Below are 16,438 nucleotides of genomic sequence, written 5' to 3' on the forward strand. Positions count from 1 at the left end.
ATGGCCCGCTTATTTTTTTTTTTTTTTTTTTTTTGAGATGGAGTCTTGCTCTGTCGCCCAGGCTAGAGTGCAGTGGTGCAATCTCAGCTCACTGCCAGCTCCGCCTCCCGGATTCACGCCATTCTCCTGCCTCAGCTTCCCAAGTGGCTGGGACTACAGGCACCCACCACCATGCCCAGCTACTTTTTTGTATTTTTTAGTAGAGACGGGGTTTCACCGTGTTAGCCAGGATGGTCTTGATCTCCTGACCTCGTGATCCGCCCACCCCGGCCTCCCAAAGTGCTGGGATTACGGGTGTAAGCCACCATGCCCAGCCACGTCCAGCTCATTTTTGTATTCTTAGTAGAGATGGGGTTTCATCATGTTGGCCAGGCTGTTCTCGAACTCGACCTCGTGATACGCCCACCTTGGCCTCCCAAAGTGCTGGGATTACAGGTGTGACCCACTGTGCCTGGCATCATCATGGATATTGGTCTGTAGTTTTCTTTTTTTGTTATGTCCTTTCCTAGTTTTAGTATTAGGGTGATACTGACTTCATAGAATGATTTAGGGAAGATTCCGTATTTCTCTATGTTTGAAACAGTTTCAGTAAGATTGGTACCAGTTATTTTTGAATGCCTGGTAGAATTCAGCTGTGAATCCATCTGGTCTTGGACTTCTTTTTGCTGGCATTCTTTAAAGTACTGTTTCAATCTCACTACTTGTTATTAGTCTCTTCAGAGTTTCTGTTTTTTTCCTGGCTTAATCAGGAGGGTTATATGTCTCCAGGAATTTATCCATCTCCTCTATATTCTCTAGTTTGTGCATATAAAAGTGTTCATAGTAGCCCTAAATGATCTTTTGTATTTCTGTGGTATAAGTTGTAAAATCTCTGATTTCATTTCTAATTGAGCTTATTTGGATCTTCTATCTTCCTTTCTTAGTTAATATCACTAATGGTCTAATAATTTTATCTTTTTAAAGAACAAACTTTTTGTTTCATTTGTCTTTTGTATTGTTTTTTATTTGTTTATTTCGATTTCATTTAATTCTGCTCTGATCTTTGTTATTTCTTTTCTTCTGCTGGGTTTGGGTTTGGTTTGTTCTTGTTTCTCTAGTTCCTTGGGTGTGACCTTAGAGTGTCTATTTGTGCTCTTTCAGACTTTTTTTATGTAGGCATTTAAGGCTTTGAACTTTCCTTTTAGCACCACTTTTGCTGTATCCCAGAGGGTTCAATAAATTGTGTCACGAGTTTCATTCAGTTCAAAGAATTTTAAAATTTTCGTCTTGATTTCATTATTGATCCAAAGATGATTCCAGAGTAGATTATTCAATTTCCATGTATTTATATACTTTGAGAGTTCCTTTTGGAGTTATTTTTCAGTTTTATTCCTCTGTGGTCTGAGAGAGTACTTGATATCATTTTGATTTTCTTAAATTTATTTAGACTTGTTTTGTGGCCTATCATATGATTTATCTTGGAGAATGATCCATGGGCTAATGAGAAGAATGTATATTCTGCAGTTGTTGGGTAGAATGTTCTGTAAATATCTGTTAAGTCTGTTTGTTCTAGGGTATAGTTTAAGTTCATTGCATTAAGTGCATTGTTTTCTTTTCTTTTGCTGTTGTTGACTTTCTGTCTTGATGACCTGTCTAGTGCTATCAGTGGAATATTGAAGTCCTCCACTATTATTGTGTTAGCATCTATCGCATTTCTTAGGTCTGGTAGTAATCATTTTATAAATTTGGGAATTCCAGTGTTAAGTACATATATATTTAGGATTGTGATATTTTCCTGTTGGACTGATCCTTTATCATTATATAATATCCCTCTTTGTCTTTCTGAACTGTTGTTGCTTTAAAGTATGTTTTGTCTGATGTAAGACTAGCTACCCCTGTTCATTTGTGGTATCCATTTGCATGGAATATCTTTTTCCATCCCTTTACCTTAAGTTTATGTGAGTCCTTGTGCATTAGGTGAGTCTCTTGAAGACAGCAGATACTTGGTTGGTGGATTTTTATCCTTTCTGCCATTCTGTATCTTTTAAGTGGCACATTTAGGCCATTTACATTCAATGTTAGTATTGAGATACAAGGTACTGTTTTGTTCGTTCTACTAGTTGGTGCCTGAATACCTTGTGGTTTTTTTTTTCTTTGTGTTATTGTTTTATAGGCCCTGTGAGATTTATGCTTTAAGATGGTTCTATTTTGGTGTGTTTTGAGGTTTTGTTTCAAGATTTAGAATTCCTTTTAGCATTTTTTAGTGATGGCTTGGTACTGGTGAATTCTCTCAGCATTTTTTTTTTTTTTTGTCTGCAAAATACTTCATCTGTCCTTCATTCATGAAGCTTAGTTTTGCTGGGTACAAAATTCTTGGCTGGCAATTACTTTGTTTGAGGAGGCTAAAAATATGACCCCAATTCCTTCTGGCTTGTAGGGTTTCTGCTGACAAATCTGCTGTTCATCTGATAGGTTTTCCTTTGTAGATTACCTGATACTTTTGCCTTGCAGCTCTTAAGATTCTTTCCATCATCTTGACATTAGATAACCTGATGACCATGTGCCTAGGTGAAGATCTTTTTGCAGTGAATTTCACGGCTATTCTTTGAACTTCTTGTATTTGAATGTCTAGGTCACTAGTGAGACCAGGGAAATTTTCCTCAATTGTTCCCTCAAATAAGTTTTCTAGACTTTTAGATTCATTTTCTTCCTTATGAACACCAGTTATTCTTGGGTTTGGCTGTTTAACATAATCCCAGACTTCTTGGAGGCTCTGTTCAATTTTATTAAATTGTTTTTTCTTTGTCTGATTAGGCTAATTTGAAAGCCTTGTCTTCGAGCTCTGAAGGTTTCTCTTCTACTTGTTCTAGTCTGTTGTTGACACTTTCCAATGCATTTTGTATTTCTATAAGTGCATCTTTTATTTCCAGAAATTGTGATTGTTTTCTTTATATCTATTTCTCTGGAGAATTTTTCATCCATATTCTGTATTGTTTTTTAAATTTCTTTAAGTTGGTTTTTACATTTCTCTGGTATCTCCATGAGTAGCTTAATCAACCTTGTGAATTCTTCATCTGGCAATTCAGAGATTTCTTCTTTGTTTGGCTACATTGCTGGCAAGCTAGTGTGGCCTTTCAGGGATGTTATCGAACCTTGTTTTGTCATATTTCCAGAATTGCTTTTCTGATTCCTTCTAATTTGGGTAAACTATTTCAGTGGAAAAACCTGGAATTCAAGGTTCAGATTCTTTTGTCCCACAGGGTGACCCCTTAAGTGGTGTCCTCCCCAAGGCCCAAGGGATGGGCCTTCCTGAGAGCTGGACTGCAATGATCGTTATTGTTCTTGGGTTTCTAGTCACTGAATGGGTCTACCAGGCTCAGGGTTGGTGCTGGGAAATGTCTGCAAAGAGTCCTGTGATTTGATTCATCTTCAGGTCTCCCAGTCGTGGATACCAGCACCTCCTCTGGTAGAGGATGTAGGGGAGTAAAGTATACTCTGTGAGAGTCCTTGGTTATAGATATATTTAGTGTCCTGGCTTTATCAAATACTGGTTTTGCTAGCAGTGGTATGTTCACATGGACAGACTCAGGACCTCTGGTTAGCCAGAATGTTGCAGGCAGTGGAATTAGCTGCTGCTTTCTCCTTCCTTAGTACAGGGTTATTCTATCATTTCTATCATGAGTTACTATAATGTCCTGAGTTTGTTGGCCTCCAGCCAGGAGGCGGCACTTTCAAGAGAGCACAAGCTGTGATAGTAGACAGGGGAATATAAGCCTGCCCTAAGTTGGCCAGAATAAGTATTTGGGTTTGTCAGGTAATGTGTGGGGCCATCAAGCTCTCAATAGTTTGTGTGTTTTGTGATCAGCTACCAGTGCAGGTTAAAAAATACCATCGGATTGGGGCAGAGTTAGATGGGTCTGAGCTCAGACTCTCCTTGGGTGAGGCCTGCTGTGGCCACTGTGAGGTATGCGTTGTGGTTCTTGGGCCAGTGGGGTTATGTTCCAGAGGTGAATTGGCTGCCTCTGTTGCCAAGGAAGTTGGGGAAAGCCTGTGCAGTAGGCCTCACCTAGCCTCCCACACAGTTGGCAAGGCCAATCTTGCTCCCACCATGCCCTGCTAACAGCACCAGTGTCTCCAGGCAGCCAGTGCAGGGCAGTGGTTGGGGTTTGCAGGCAGATCAGACCTTGCCCCTGTTATAAACTTGCCCACTGAGAAAGCAAGTATGGCTTTCAGGTCTCACCTGCCCCTTCCTCTCTGCCCACACTGTCAGCAGTGGCTTCTGTGCTCCTTTCTGTAGCATTTCCCATTCACCACCCAGATTCTGCTCAAAAGAGTTTGTGCCCAGTTGAAATTATTACAGAGTTCAGTTGGAAGCTTCTTTCACTCTGCGGCCACTCCCAAATTCTGCCAGCCACCTTCCCCAAGGGCCCCTGTGAGATATAGTTAGGGAGGGCTTCCCTGGGCTCAAGCTGGAGAATGGTAGTGCCTCCAAGGCCCCTCCCACTGCTCCTTCTACTTTTATATTTTTCACTAAATTTGTTCCAGTTCTAGGTAAGGGTAAATCCTTCTCCCATAATCTGGATTTTCAGGTTCCCCAATGGGGTATATGTTGAGAGGCAGGATTTCCCCCTCTCACACTTTGGAAACTCACAGTTTTTTACCTGTGTTGTGGAATTTGCAGTGGCATGCTGCTTCTTTTAAAGGATCTGTAAATTCTTTTGGTTTTCTTGTTATGTGCCTGCAGTGGCTCTTGGAGCAAAAGTCAACGGTCTCCACACGTTTCTCTGTCCATCCAAGTTGGGGCTGCATGTCAGCCCTATCTCCTATCTGCCATCTTCCTTTCCACATCTATTGTGAGTTTTTTTGAAGGAAGATGTATTATCTTATTGATCATATTTTTATTTGCACCATAACATATGTTTATGAGTTTATCCGATGTATGCCACCAAATAATAATCCACATGGAAGACATATATTTGTTTACAAAATAAAAAGACCTGTTTGCTGAATGCAGTGTCTGGATGGAACACCTCTTGAAAATTCTAAAACAAGTATTTTTAGGGGGAATTTGGGGAGGACTGTCAAAACTTGAAGTGCATTTACGCTTTGACCCAGAAATTTCACTTCTGGCAATTTATTCTATAAGAAATGATTGTACAAATGCACAGAAATGTTTATACAAAAGTATTTATGAAAGAAAGAAAGAAAGAAAGAAAGAAAGAAAGAAAGAAAGAAAGAAAGAAAGAAAAGGATGTAACCTTTTTTAGTCTGTTTACTAACATTCTAATAATTTGTATAATGAAATACTAGTAAATACTATACAGTTACAACACAACATAAGCTGAACTGGAAAATTATTGACATTTTGTTATATGAAAAAAGGAAGCTACTGAACAATCTATACCATATATTTTCATTTGTGTAAAGAATAAAACATATGCACATGCATGTATATGTGCAGATATTCACCAAATTGCTGGTAATGACCTCTCAGGCAGAGGCAGATTCCAGCAGACTGAGGGAGCAGAGGCAAAGACTGACCTTCATCTTTCTTTGTGTCCTGAGGTGTTTGAATTATTTACAATTAGTATTACTTTTACAATTCTCATGCCCATTTAAAACAACTGAGGCTGGGCACAGTGGCTTATGCCTGTAATCCTGACACTTTGGGAGACCGAGGCAGGAGGATTGCGTGAGGCCAGGAGTCTGAGACCACCCTGGGCAACATAGAGAGACCTTGTATCTACAAAATAAATAAGTAAATAAAACACCTGAAACACTAAAGATTTACCCTTAGCTCTCTTCTGTAACACCAACCTTTTCAAAAATATGCTACATCACAATTTTTTAAGAATGTCTTGAGCTCAGAACATGTCTATTCTATACTAACAAGCTAATCTTTTAAGTAGCATATTGTAGAATTAAAGCCTGAGTGGATTTTGTTATTCTAACTGTTTTATCAACATTTTCAGCGATGTCTTCAATGATCAGAAATCAAGAAAAGAGGATACAGAAAGTAAAAGACCAGGAAAAAATGTTACTAAAATGACTTGTTGCTTGCCTATTCTTTACAGAGGAATGAGGCCCAATTAATTGTGGTGTTACTTGTAATTAGTGCCCTGTGTACTTTTCTTTTATGTGAAAATTTAATAAAAGATACCCTGTCTTGTAAACTCTATTTTGAAATAAACTATTCTTGAATCCCTCACGGTAAAACTTCAAACATCTACTAGCTAGTATTCATACATTATAACAATTAATACCTATAAAGTATTCATACATAATAAAGTATTATAATTACCTTATAAGGTAATTAATCATAAGATATAATTTGTGGTTATTCAAATATATTGGAATAATTGTAGTTTTTATTGTTGTTACTGGTCCCAAGACAATAGAATCTATTTTATTTTATTTTATTCTACTTAAATTTTAATTTAATTTAAGTGTTTTATTCAATCTAATTTAGCTTTAAAAAATTGCTGGGGGAAAAGCTACTTTCACATGAAAGTGAAAGATGTGGTGTAGTATCAAGGACAGAGGACAAACTTCAGCATACTAACAGGGACTCATTTTGTGACTATGAACTCACTGTTCTGTCAATATCAGTGAGGGTAAACAGATAACCAAACATCAGGGCCCCCAGTCAAAACTTTTACAAAAGTTTCCCTTTTTTGCTTATTAATAATAGTAAAGAAAGAAAAGGATTTTGTTACTCTTTAGCAAGTTAGTAACTTCTAGATTATATCTATTCAGTCTGCTTTAATTACATTTTAATAAATTAGGAGAGTTTATATGTGAACCAAATAAAATGAGAGAAGAACAGATACAAAAATGAATCCGTTGTGTCAAAACATTAGGGACAGTGTGGCAGATGGCTAGCTGTCCAAAACAAATCTTATGTTCCTGTGGTATAATCTGGAATTGTCACTGAGAAACAGCTGCCCAGCAAGAGTCTTTGTTTCCCAATCCTGCCTCCCCTTGTATGTGGGTGTGGCCTGAGGGTTCTCATTAACAGAATGTGGACAGAGCAATATGTGGCACTTTCAGATCAAAGTATTAACGTGCATGGGTGTTCTTCCTCACTTTATTTTCCCCTCCATGGGCTGGATGCAGAGGATGAGAGGGTTATAGGGGATGGTAGAGCCACAGGGCAGAAGGGAGTCTGGGTAACTGAATCTCTGCAAGGAGGGGAGCTGCCCTCCTGCCAGGAAGACTCACTGCTGACAGTTACATGAGCAAGAAATCGGCCTCTGGTGCTGTAGCCTTCTTAAATGGATGGTGTCTGTTACAGCAGCTAGCAGCAGCCCTAACCTATGCAGACAACAAATGGAGCAGGGCATACACGCTGTCACCAGAAGATCCTCACACTTCTGCTCTCAAGGACAATGTTAGAACTGTAAGCACATCCAATTTTAAGTGAATTTTTAAAATATAAAGTGTAATATTTATCTCTTAGATTAGTTGGCTTTACTGAAAGATTAATTTTAATTTTACCAGGTAGTGATAAAATAGCCAGTAATAGAATTCTAGAGAGACTTTTACTTAAATTGTTTTACCTTTAATTTTCCTCAGGGGCATGTTTGGGCTTTCCACGCAGTAATGGTGAATGCCTTCTGCAGAGCTTATTAGTACAATATAAAATTCATTATGAAGTCTGTAAACAGTACACATGAATTTAACATAAAAGTACCATGAGCCAAAAACTGTTAAACATAGTTCTTTTAAGCACTTTCTTATGCTATTTTCAGTTGGAGTTATTCTTTTCAGCAAAGACCATCTTTTTAACAGGATTAAACATTATTTCACTGATAGATGTTAAACTTATTAAAAGTTATTTTAACATGTAAGAATTCATTTTCAAGTACAGGCATACTGAATTTCCCTCCAGTCAAAGGTGAACTTTGAAAATAAATAATTGTAAACTTTTCTCCAAAGGGAGGAGAAAACAGAATCTTCATGTCTTCTGTACCTTTTGATACTTGCTTTTCTGTATGTGTCTGTTATTATTGGAGGAAAATATTTGTATTTTATTTTACATCTAGGCTATTATGATACTAAAATTTAGACAAATAGTTGAGACATCGAATGAAGATATTAAAATTCAGGTTTTATTATTTGTTCAGTTATAATAACTTAAAGTTTAAATATTTGCTGTCTTCTTAGGGCAAAGATGTACTTCTGTACCACTGTCCTGTATAAATGTGTTACCCAAGATAGTGAGTGCTATGAAAGGAGAGGGAAGAGGGTGACAGATGGAAACGATTGCTGTAGGACAGTCCATCTATCCAGATGTGGTGGGGGAGGGGAGGAGAAGTGGAAGAGAGATGGTCCTACAGATGCTCCCATGGGTAAATGATGGGTGTATCTGTCCCTGTAGTCGGGCTGTGCCTGTACTTCACAGTCCTCTAAGAGGTGTCATTCAGGCTACCTCACTCAGCCTACCCCCACCCCCACTCATGTTCCCTTTCCTCATGGGCTGCCCCCGCGACTGACTTCCATGACGACTGGTTCTCATTAGGCCCCTTGTTTCTACACCAGCCTTAGATCATTAAGACAAAGACATACTTGCTACCCTCATAGCACATAACCACGCCTGGCAGATGAAAATCAAACAAAAAGCATTAGGCAGTCTTAGAGCATTATCTTGCACCCTTACTAATCACATCCAGACCAGATATTTTCTCATCACAGTTTTGTATCATGTTAACTTTTTAAGCATAAAATATGTATGTAGTAAAAAGTGCTTCTCAAGCTGTACCAATAGGAAGTCAGCTATGTTTGAGTGAGGCTTATTTTGCTACCATGGTTTAAAGATCACCTAAAGGCTCAAGCTTGAACCCTGGGCAGCTGGTTAATTTTTTTGCTCCATGAACACAGTTCACACCTGAAGCTTAGCCAAGTCACTCCCCAAGAGAATCAAGCCCTAAAGTAATAATGGATCAGCACAAGTCCGTCAGTCCGTGCCACAGGGAAGAAAAGTTCACACTCACTGGAAGCATTATACACACACACATATATATTTCTGCACATTAGACAACGGCCACTAGCAAATTTGAAACAATTCGGATGGCTGAATTTGGAGTCACACTGCCTTTATTTTATTCAGTGTGTTCCACAACCTCAGCCTCTTCCACATTGTTCTACAGCTTCTCCAATACTTTGCAAACTGAATCAGTGAATCCCCCACCATGCGTGAACCACTTTATCCTCATGGCCAGTTTCTAGGAATCTATTGCTGCATTCTTCCCAGCGGGTAACCCCCCCATTCTCTACCAACACAAACTTCCACTCCACCACTGTATCTGCAGGCAGGAAAATGGAATGAGACCAGAACCCATCCTTGTTATAGTGGAGTGGGATGTAAGTGTTCCATCTCCCAAGACACTCATGGTCTCCAGTTACTGCAATGAATTGCACATCAGTGCTTGTGACATAATGGACCTGGAACCTGACACTAACTTGCTGAGACCCTGCAGGCATTACTGCTACCCTTTCTGCTTTCTCATGCACTTGCTGACCTCTTGCTTCCTCCAGAGTGCTTCTTCCATTGTCCATTCCCTGGTTTAGGCTTAACACTGGAGCCTTAAGACTGCCACCCACACCAACATCCCCCCAAGATGAGTGCCTAGACACCATTTCCCACTCCTTGTGGTCAACCCGGTCCTGACTGTTGAAATGAGAGAGGCTTGCTGCTTCTTTAGCTCTGTTCATGAGCAGGTTGCTAGAAGGCAACTTCTCTGCAAAACATGTAGCTGCTTTAGCAGATATCTCTTGTCCTTTTTGGAATCCCCATTCTCCCATAGGAGATTTGAGGCTTTCATTTCTTGAAACTTCAGAGTAACTCCTAGAGTTACTGGTCTCAGAGGTAGCTGAAGCTTCTGTGTCTGGAAACTGTCCAGAAGAAACATGTTCTTTTGAATTGTCACAGACTTCTCTGGAAGGATTCTGCAATCTCCATGATGCTGCTTGCAGGTTACCAAGGTCTTTGGTCTTAGAAATCAAATGTCCATTGCTTTCTTGAAGATGCTCTAAGAAATCAAAGGAAAAATGTAATAGAGTCAGGTAGTTCATTTAAGAAAAAAGTTAGGCTGAGAAAATAGATTTAGTTACTGAAAGCTTTACTACTAATCAATCTGCAATTCACAAAGTCCCCCTCTATTAAAGTACTGCTTAATTAACCAGTATGCTCCCAACACTGTGCTCTAAGAATACACATGTATATCTGACAATAAAAGGGACAGCCAGGAGTATCAATGTGCTAACACAAGTGTAAATGAAGTGGTAAGCTGTAGAGGCAGACATGTAACCCCATCACAGTCCCCAGTCTCCACAGTCTAGACCATATTGGCATGCAGCCAAGTTAAGTTGCTTGGCTCCTATCATCAAATAATGTTGTCCAGGCTGTGGGGCAAAGGGCTGTGTGGCTACCTTACAAACCAGAAGAGTACACTTGTACTCCCAGGGGAGGCGTGCAGGGCAGGGATTGGCTCTTGCAGATCTGCGGGCAGATCAGCAGGAGCCATCGCTGTGGGGAGATACAAAGAACAGTAGTGCAACCCTGGGCAGGAGTGGAGGGAGAACTGGGGGAAGGGGCTGGTTTCTCCTTGCCAATCCCATATGCATTAGGAACCTTCTCAACAAAACAGTGTTTTGTACCCCTTCCATGGTAAGCACTTTTAAAAAATGTTCTTAAAATACAAAATCCAAGTCCTCTAAAAATGCAGTTTCCTTCTTGGCCACGCCAGTGGTAGTCCAAATAGCTCCCTACAAGATTGAAATCTCCAAATCATACATAAAATCAGCACAGCTGCGGTTTTATGTGGGGGTGGTGGTGGTATGGGGACAACAGTCTTGTTTCATTGTATCCTTTTTTTTTTTTTGAGATGGAGTCTCGCTCTGTCGCCCAGGCTGGAGTACAGTGGTGGGATCTCGGCTCACTGCAACCTCTGCCTCCCAGGTTCAAGCGATTCTCCTGCCATAACCTCTCAAGTAGCTGGGACTACCGGTGCCTGCCACCATGGCCGGCTAATTTTTGTATTTTTAGTGGAGACAGGGTTTCACCATATTGGCCAGGCTGGTCTCGAACTCTTGACCTTGTGATTTGCCCGCCTCCATGATGGTGAGTTGGAAGTGAGAATGAACAAATATTATTCTGGATTCCCAACTTTTCAACCTAAAGCATGAGATTGGTCTTCAGAAAAAAGATAAGTGAACTGTCTAGGCATCCCAGACCAATCACAGTAAAGGCACACAGGCAGATTTTCATGTGGCTGCACATGAACACCACTGGGCTAAAAATAAAGTTCACAGATGTCATTTTCACCATTAGGCTTCTGTCCAGGCATGGGCAGCTTGCCAAGGGAAAGCACTGGATGGTAATGTTTTCTGCCAGTGTTCGCTCTCTGCTTAGCAAACAGTGCCTAACATATAGAAATTTAAACCCAGATGACAATTCTACTCATCAGGGTTGGGTCCCCTATTTAAGTAGTCCCTAGGGATGACCGTCCGGCCCTATTCTGGGGCAGCGTGGGGGGGACTGCCCACAGTGCTGAAACGGGCGACTAAGGCACAGCCCCTGGGCCTCAGCCACAGCCTTCATGGCCAGAGTCCAACCTGAACTTTGCATTCCTAAAGAAGCGTCCAGATAGCAGGAGGCGCCCGCAGCTCGGTTGTTCCCAAACCCAGCTCTTCATGGGCTGTGCGATGGTAGGATGTGAGACTACCAGGACTGGGACTGAGAAAATGTCCCTGCTTAGGCAGAGATCGAAGAGGCTTGTAGGATCCCCTAAACCTAAGCCCTCCTTTCCAAAGGCCGGGAAGGGGCGCCGCCCCTGCAGCCACCCGCACTGCACCAAGCGCCGCCAAGCGGAGGAGCTCATCCCCGCCAGAGGGGCAGGACCAAGTCCTCAGGCGCGGGCGCTGAGGGACTCGGCAAGGGCGCGGCCCTTGGAGGACCAGCCAAGAAACCTGCCCGCGCGTACCAACCAGCCTGGGAAACCGAGGGGCGTGGGGACGGCCCAGTTCCCTTAGGGAAGCCCGTCCTCAGGAGGAAAGCTCCAGGTGGGTTTGTCTCTTTCCTCCCTTCCTCGATTAACCTCAAAGCTCAGGCAGATGTGCCCTGGAGTCACGGGGGGAAGAATACCTGGTTTGGTGACCAGCTCCTGCCCGGAAGGTCCAGGGCTCAGTCCGCCGCTGCCACTCTGATGGCCTCCCGGAACCGCAGCTCCCCCAGGAGGGGCGTCCTTCTCTTGCTCCGCGTCCCCGTCCTTCCCGGTGTCTCCAGGGTCGCCCCGCAGCAACCAAACGAAAAGTGCTCCGGCCAGACCCCCTCCAACCAGCAGGGCGGACCAGACGGCGCCCATGGCTGAGAGGCTGCGGCCGCGGGAGACGACAGAGACTGGGACCGGGGCTCAGGTCACGCAGGCAGAGCCACACCTACCCCGCCCGCTCCAGCCTTTTACGGTTTCTGCGCCGGGCGCTCCGGCGGAGCCCGGCCCTGCGCGACCAGTACTCAACTTTCCCAGCCCCGCCCCGCTCCCCGCCCCTGGGCTGCGGCCCCGGGCTCCCTCCCCGGGAAGACTCCAGCGCTCTTCTGTCCCTACACTTTCTGTTCCCGGCCCTGCCAGTTGCCAGCGGCCGGGGCGCAGGGGTCGGCGTTCCACGTGTGTCCCGCGTGAAGAACCCAAGTGCGCACAACTGCCGCGCGCAGCCGGGACTTGCCCCACAGCCCTTCCTTCTCCCGCCTGCTGCCCGCGAGGCCTAGCCCTGCCTCGGCCAGCGCCGGGCACCTCGGCGCCTCCTCCCCAGGGAAGCTCAGCAGCAAACGGTTAGCTAGAGGCCGAGAGCTTCCTGGAACTTAGAGGTGGGAGAGGCCGCGGGCGTCGGTGACGCGCGGGCTGGAGCGCTGGCTAGAGCTGTGGCGCGTTCGGGTGGGACGGGTGGCCCGGAGGACAGCGGGCGCGGTGCAGGGAAACTGGGAGCCCTAGTGGAAGCTCCGCTTCGCCGCTGGCTCACCGCGCTTAGCCTCCCCAAGCCTCCGCCTCCCCGCCTGTAAAATGAAAGGAATGGACTGAGGACCATCCATCTAAAGATGCCAGTCAGCTCAACCTCATCCAGTCTCGTCCTCTTTGGGCGTGTATGGCTACTGTGAAATGCGCGCCCATCTGTGTGAACTGGATGTTGTCCATGGACGAGCTCCTACAGATAAGTTTGTTAATAAAAACAGCAGCTCTCTATTAAGCAGTATCTGTATTCCAGATGTTTTATGTGTGTATTTAATTTAATCCTCACAAGACAACAGCCCTGTGGGGTGTTACATACATTTCTTTGTAAATCCATTCCTCTGCTGATCTGATGACTTTGCACAACAGCTTCAAGCTGATGGTCTCCATGTCTGTGTCTGCAGCTCCCATCTTTCCCTTGGACTCCGACATTCAAGTGCTAAAGGCCACAGATGCCAAACACCTGCCTTGGAGTAATTACTATAATTGCTCTCTCTAGTAGGACAAATTATCAAGTGTGCCCCTTGTTCCGAATGGACAGTAGCCCTTAACGGGGTGCAAGGTTCTGCCAGTTGGGTTACTGGAGGGCTGATGCACGCCTTGATGCGGCCACAACTTCTGTAATCCTAAGAGAGGGGGTAGAGGAGAGGTGAGGGTGAAGACTGCCTACTGGGCATCTCCTTGTGGATGTCTAATAGACATCTCAACCCAACTCATCCAGACCTGAACTCCCCACCTAACTCCCCAAACCTCCTACTCTGCTCACTTTCCCCATCTCAGGAAGTGGCAACTACATCCTTCCCATTGCTGCAAAACAAAACACAGCAAGCTCCTAGAGGCCACTTTCAAACCACCAGTCAGCGTGATCCTGTTAAAACACCCCAGTTCTCTGCGCAAGACCCTCCAGTTGCTCCAGGTCACACGGAGAAACCTTTAAGACCCTGCAGGATCTGTTCCCCATGACCACTGTGCGCTCACCTCCATCTTGCCACCCCCAGCCACACTGGCTTCCTTGCCTAGAGTCATCCTTCCTGCAGACATCCTCTCTCTCTCATCCCCTTCAGGTCTTGGCACAAGTGTTATCTGCACCCCCACTAACCCCTGCCCCGCCCAGCCCTTCCTTGACAATCCCAGTTTTAATTACAATCCTACTCCCTGTATCCTTCCCTTGCTCCGTTGTTCTCTTTAGCACTTAGGGTATCATATCTAATACACTCTATAATCCGCGTGTCTGTGGTTTAATTTCTCTTTCCTCCCTTCAGAGTGTAAATGACAGCAGGGATTATTGTCCTTTGTTCTCTGCTAACTTCTTAGCACCTGTAACCTTTCCAGAGTGAGCGCTTAGAAGTACAGGTTGAATGAATGAATTAAAAGCCCCACATACTTTCACTCTAGAGCATTATTGGTATTTTCCTTACATAGATTCCATATGCATTTTTAGTCCACGTGGATATTACCTTTCCTTGAAATTCATTTTATGTATAATAAAAAGTGATCATAAAGCTGTATTTTTAAGAGAATGAATGTCACTGTATAAAATAAGATTCTTCCAGCCTGGGCAGCATAGCAAAACCCTGTCTCTATGGAAAAATACAAAAATGAGCTGAGCAAGGCGGTGGCGCTTGTAGTCCCAGCTACTCAGGAGGCTGAGGATCACTTAAGCCTGGGAGGTGGAGGCTGCAGTGAGCCGTGATCATGCCACTGCACTCCAGCCTGGTTGACAGAAGGAGACCATCTCAAAAAATCTGATAAAAATAAAAGATCCCTCGCATGCGCAGTTCACATAGGGTTTGTGCTCCTGTGAGAATCTAATGCTGCTACTGATCTGATAGGAGGTGCAACTCAGGCAGTAATGCTCGCTTGCCCACCACTCACCTCCTACTGTGCAGCCTGCTTCCTAACAGGCCTCAGACCAAGGTTTGGGGACTCCTGTCTAAGGGATAAAATCCCAGAGAATCTAAAATCCTTCAGATGTGAGCCCCGCTATTCACTTATAATACCTAAAAGGCTCTTCATATTTATTGTTGTCACCAATTTCTATTCATTTATTTAAAATAATACCAAAAATTATTTTCTCAACCCATCAGAATTATTTTTACATTGTATCATATTGATCATGCAACATTTTAATTTTTTTATTTACTTTTTTCTTTGGGAATCCCAAGAAGCAAATGCAACAGTTTTAAAGAACATTATTTGGCCTTCCTTTTGGCTTTTCCAAACTTAAGTGTTGGCTTGTTGATTTCTGTGTTGCTGCTCTTTTAAAAAAATGCTCCAATCATAGTCATATGTTTATATTAAAGGTTCATAGCCACATATCCTAAAAACATTCTTGCCGCACTGATGATACCCATGCTTATCACTATACAATTGCAGAATAATCATGTTTGCCTCCATAGAGAAAACTGAGAGCGCCCAGGAAGATAGTGTTGTTAGGGAGCAAAAAAGCTAGCACGTTTGTGCAGACAAAGGAGGAAGATGATGAGTTCTGCTGGGATGTGTTAAATTGGAGGCACAAGCAGGAAGTTGGAACTGGGTTTCTTTCGTTTAAGAAGAGGATCAATGCTGGAGATATTGGAAATTCTGCATAGAGAGGTGGTAATTAAATCCATAGTAAAGATTAATGTTATAAAGAGAAATGAAGGATGGATGAGCCCTTGGCACAATCGAAAGAAGAAAGATTGGGAAGTTGCCTCCGTGTTGCTACTTATATTGCAATTCTGTCTTGAGATTATATTTTATGGGCCATAATGTAGAACCCATTTTCTAATTGATATTATTCTATTTAATAAAGTATGAATAGATATAGATGGATATTTTAAAGTTTATTTTATTATATATTTTTTCCTTTAAACTTACGCCAGAAAAGATTGCTTAATCCTGGCTTAGAGGGATGAGGACAGAACAACGAAAAGCAACTCTGTTTGCGAAGTCAAAGAGACTAAAGACTGTGGGAAGGAAGAACCAGAGAAGAGGGAGAACGAAAATCAGATAAGGAAAGCAGTTCAAGAAGGTAGCAGGGAGGGGGAGGGGGAATGGAGGCATTGCTTAGCGGAACTTAAGTGGATAGAGAACTGAAGGGAAAATGGTTGCATTTGGCACATAAGAGGCCATCAGTAGCTCTGCAGTGTTTGTGGGGGTGAGAGTTGGATTTCAGAATGCTAAGGTATAAATGTTGTGAAAGGATAAGAAGTCCTGAATTGAGTTATCTCTCTCTTGAGAAATGTAGAGGCAAAAGGTTGGAGAGAAACAGAAGGGTTGCTTAAGAATAGAACAGGATACCCAGCGCTTTGGGAGGCTGAGGTGGGAGGATCTCTCGAGGCCAGAAGTTCGAGACCAACCTGGGCAACAGAGGGAGACCCCCCCACCCACCAGCCTAAAAAAAATAGACCAGGACTCAGGGCAGTTCCTATAAACCAAGAGAAACTTAAGCATGAGTGGAAGCAGGAAAGAGC

At 43.2% G+C, this 16,438-nt stretch overlaps 2 protein-coding genes across 9 annotated transcripts in view; one reads left to right on the plus strand and one right to left on the minus strand.

Annotated features, from left to right (window-relative positions):
* CCDC158 (coiled-coil domain containing 158) overlaps positions 1–6,233 on the plus strand; it is a 109,905-nt gene extending 103,672 nt beyond the window's left edge. For 5 of the 8 annotated variants that reach the window (XM_017876552.1, XM_017876557.1, XM_017876554.1 and 2 more), the window contains one exon: positions 5,952–6,231. In XM_017876552.1, the coding sequence (XP_017732041.1) occupies positions 5,952–6,028 (77 nt within the window). In that variant the 3' untranslated portion in view covers positions 6,029–6,231. Of the gene's footprint in view, positions 1–5,951 lie in introns of all 8 variants that reach the window. The other 3 variants (XM_017876558.1, XM_017876556.1, XM_017876559.1) reach the window with 3 other exon arrangements.
* Positions 6,234–8,068: 1,835 nt separating this feature from the next.
* On the minus strand, positions 8,069–13,218 carry STBD1 (starch binding domain 1). Its single transcript, XM_017876561.1, has 2 exons — positions 12,125–13,218; positions 8,069–10,010 (listed from the first exon to the last, which is right to left on the minus strand). The coding sequence occupies exons 1-2, from the start codon at positions 12,342–12,344 to the stop codon at positions 9,154–9,156; spliced, it is 1,077 nt and encodes a 358-aa protein (XP_017732050.1). The 5' UTR covers positions 12,345–13,218; the 3' UTR covers positions 8,069–9,153.
* Between the last annotated feature and the right edge of the window lie 3,220 nt (positions 13,219–16,438).

The sequence above is a fragment of the Rhinopithecus bieti genome, unplaced genomic scaffold, assembly GCF_001698545.2.
Source record: "Rhinopithecus bieti isolate Rb0 unplaced genomic scaffold, ASM169854v2 scaffold_8675, whole genome shotgun sequence".
NCBI lineage: Eukaryota > Metazoa > Chordata > Mammalia > Primates > Cercopithecidae > Rhinopithecus > Rhinopithecus bieti.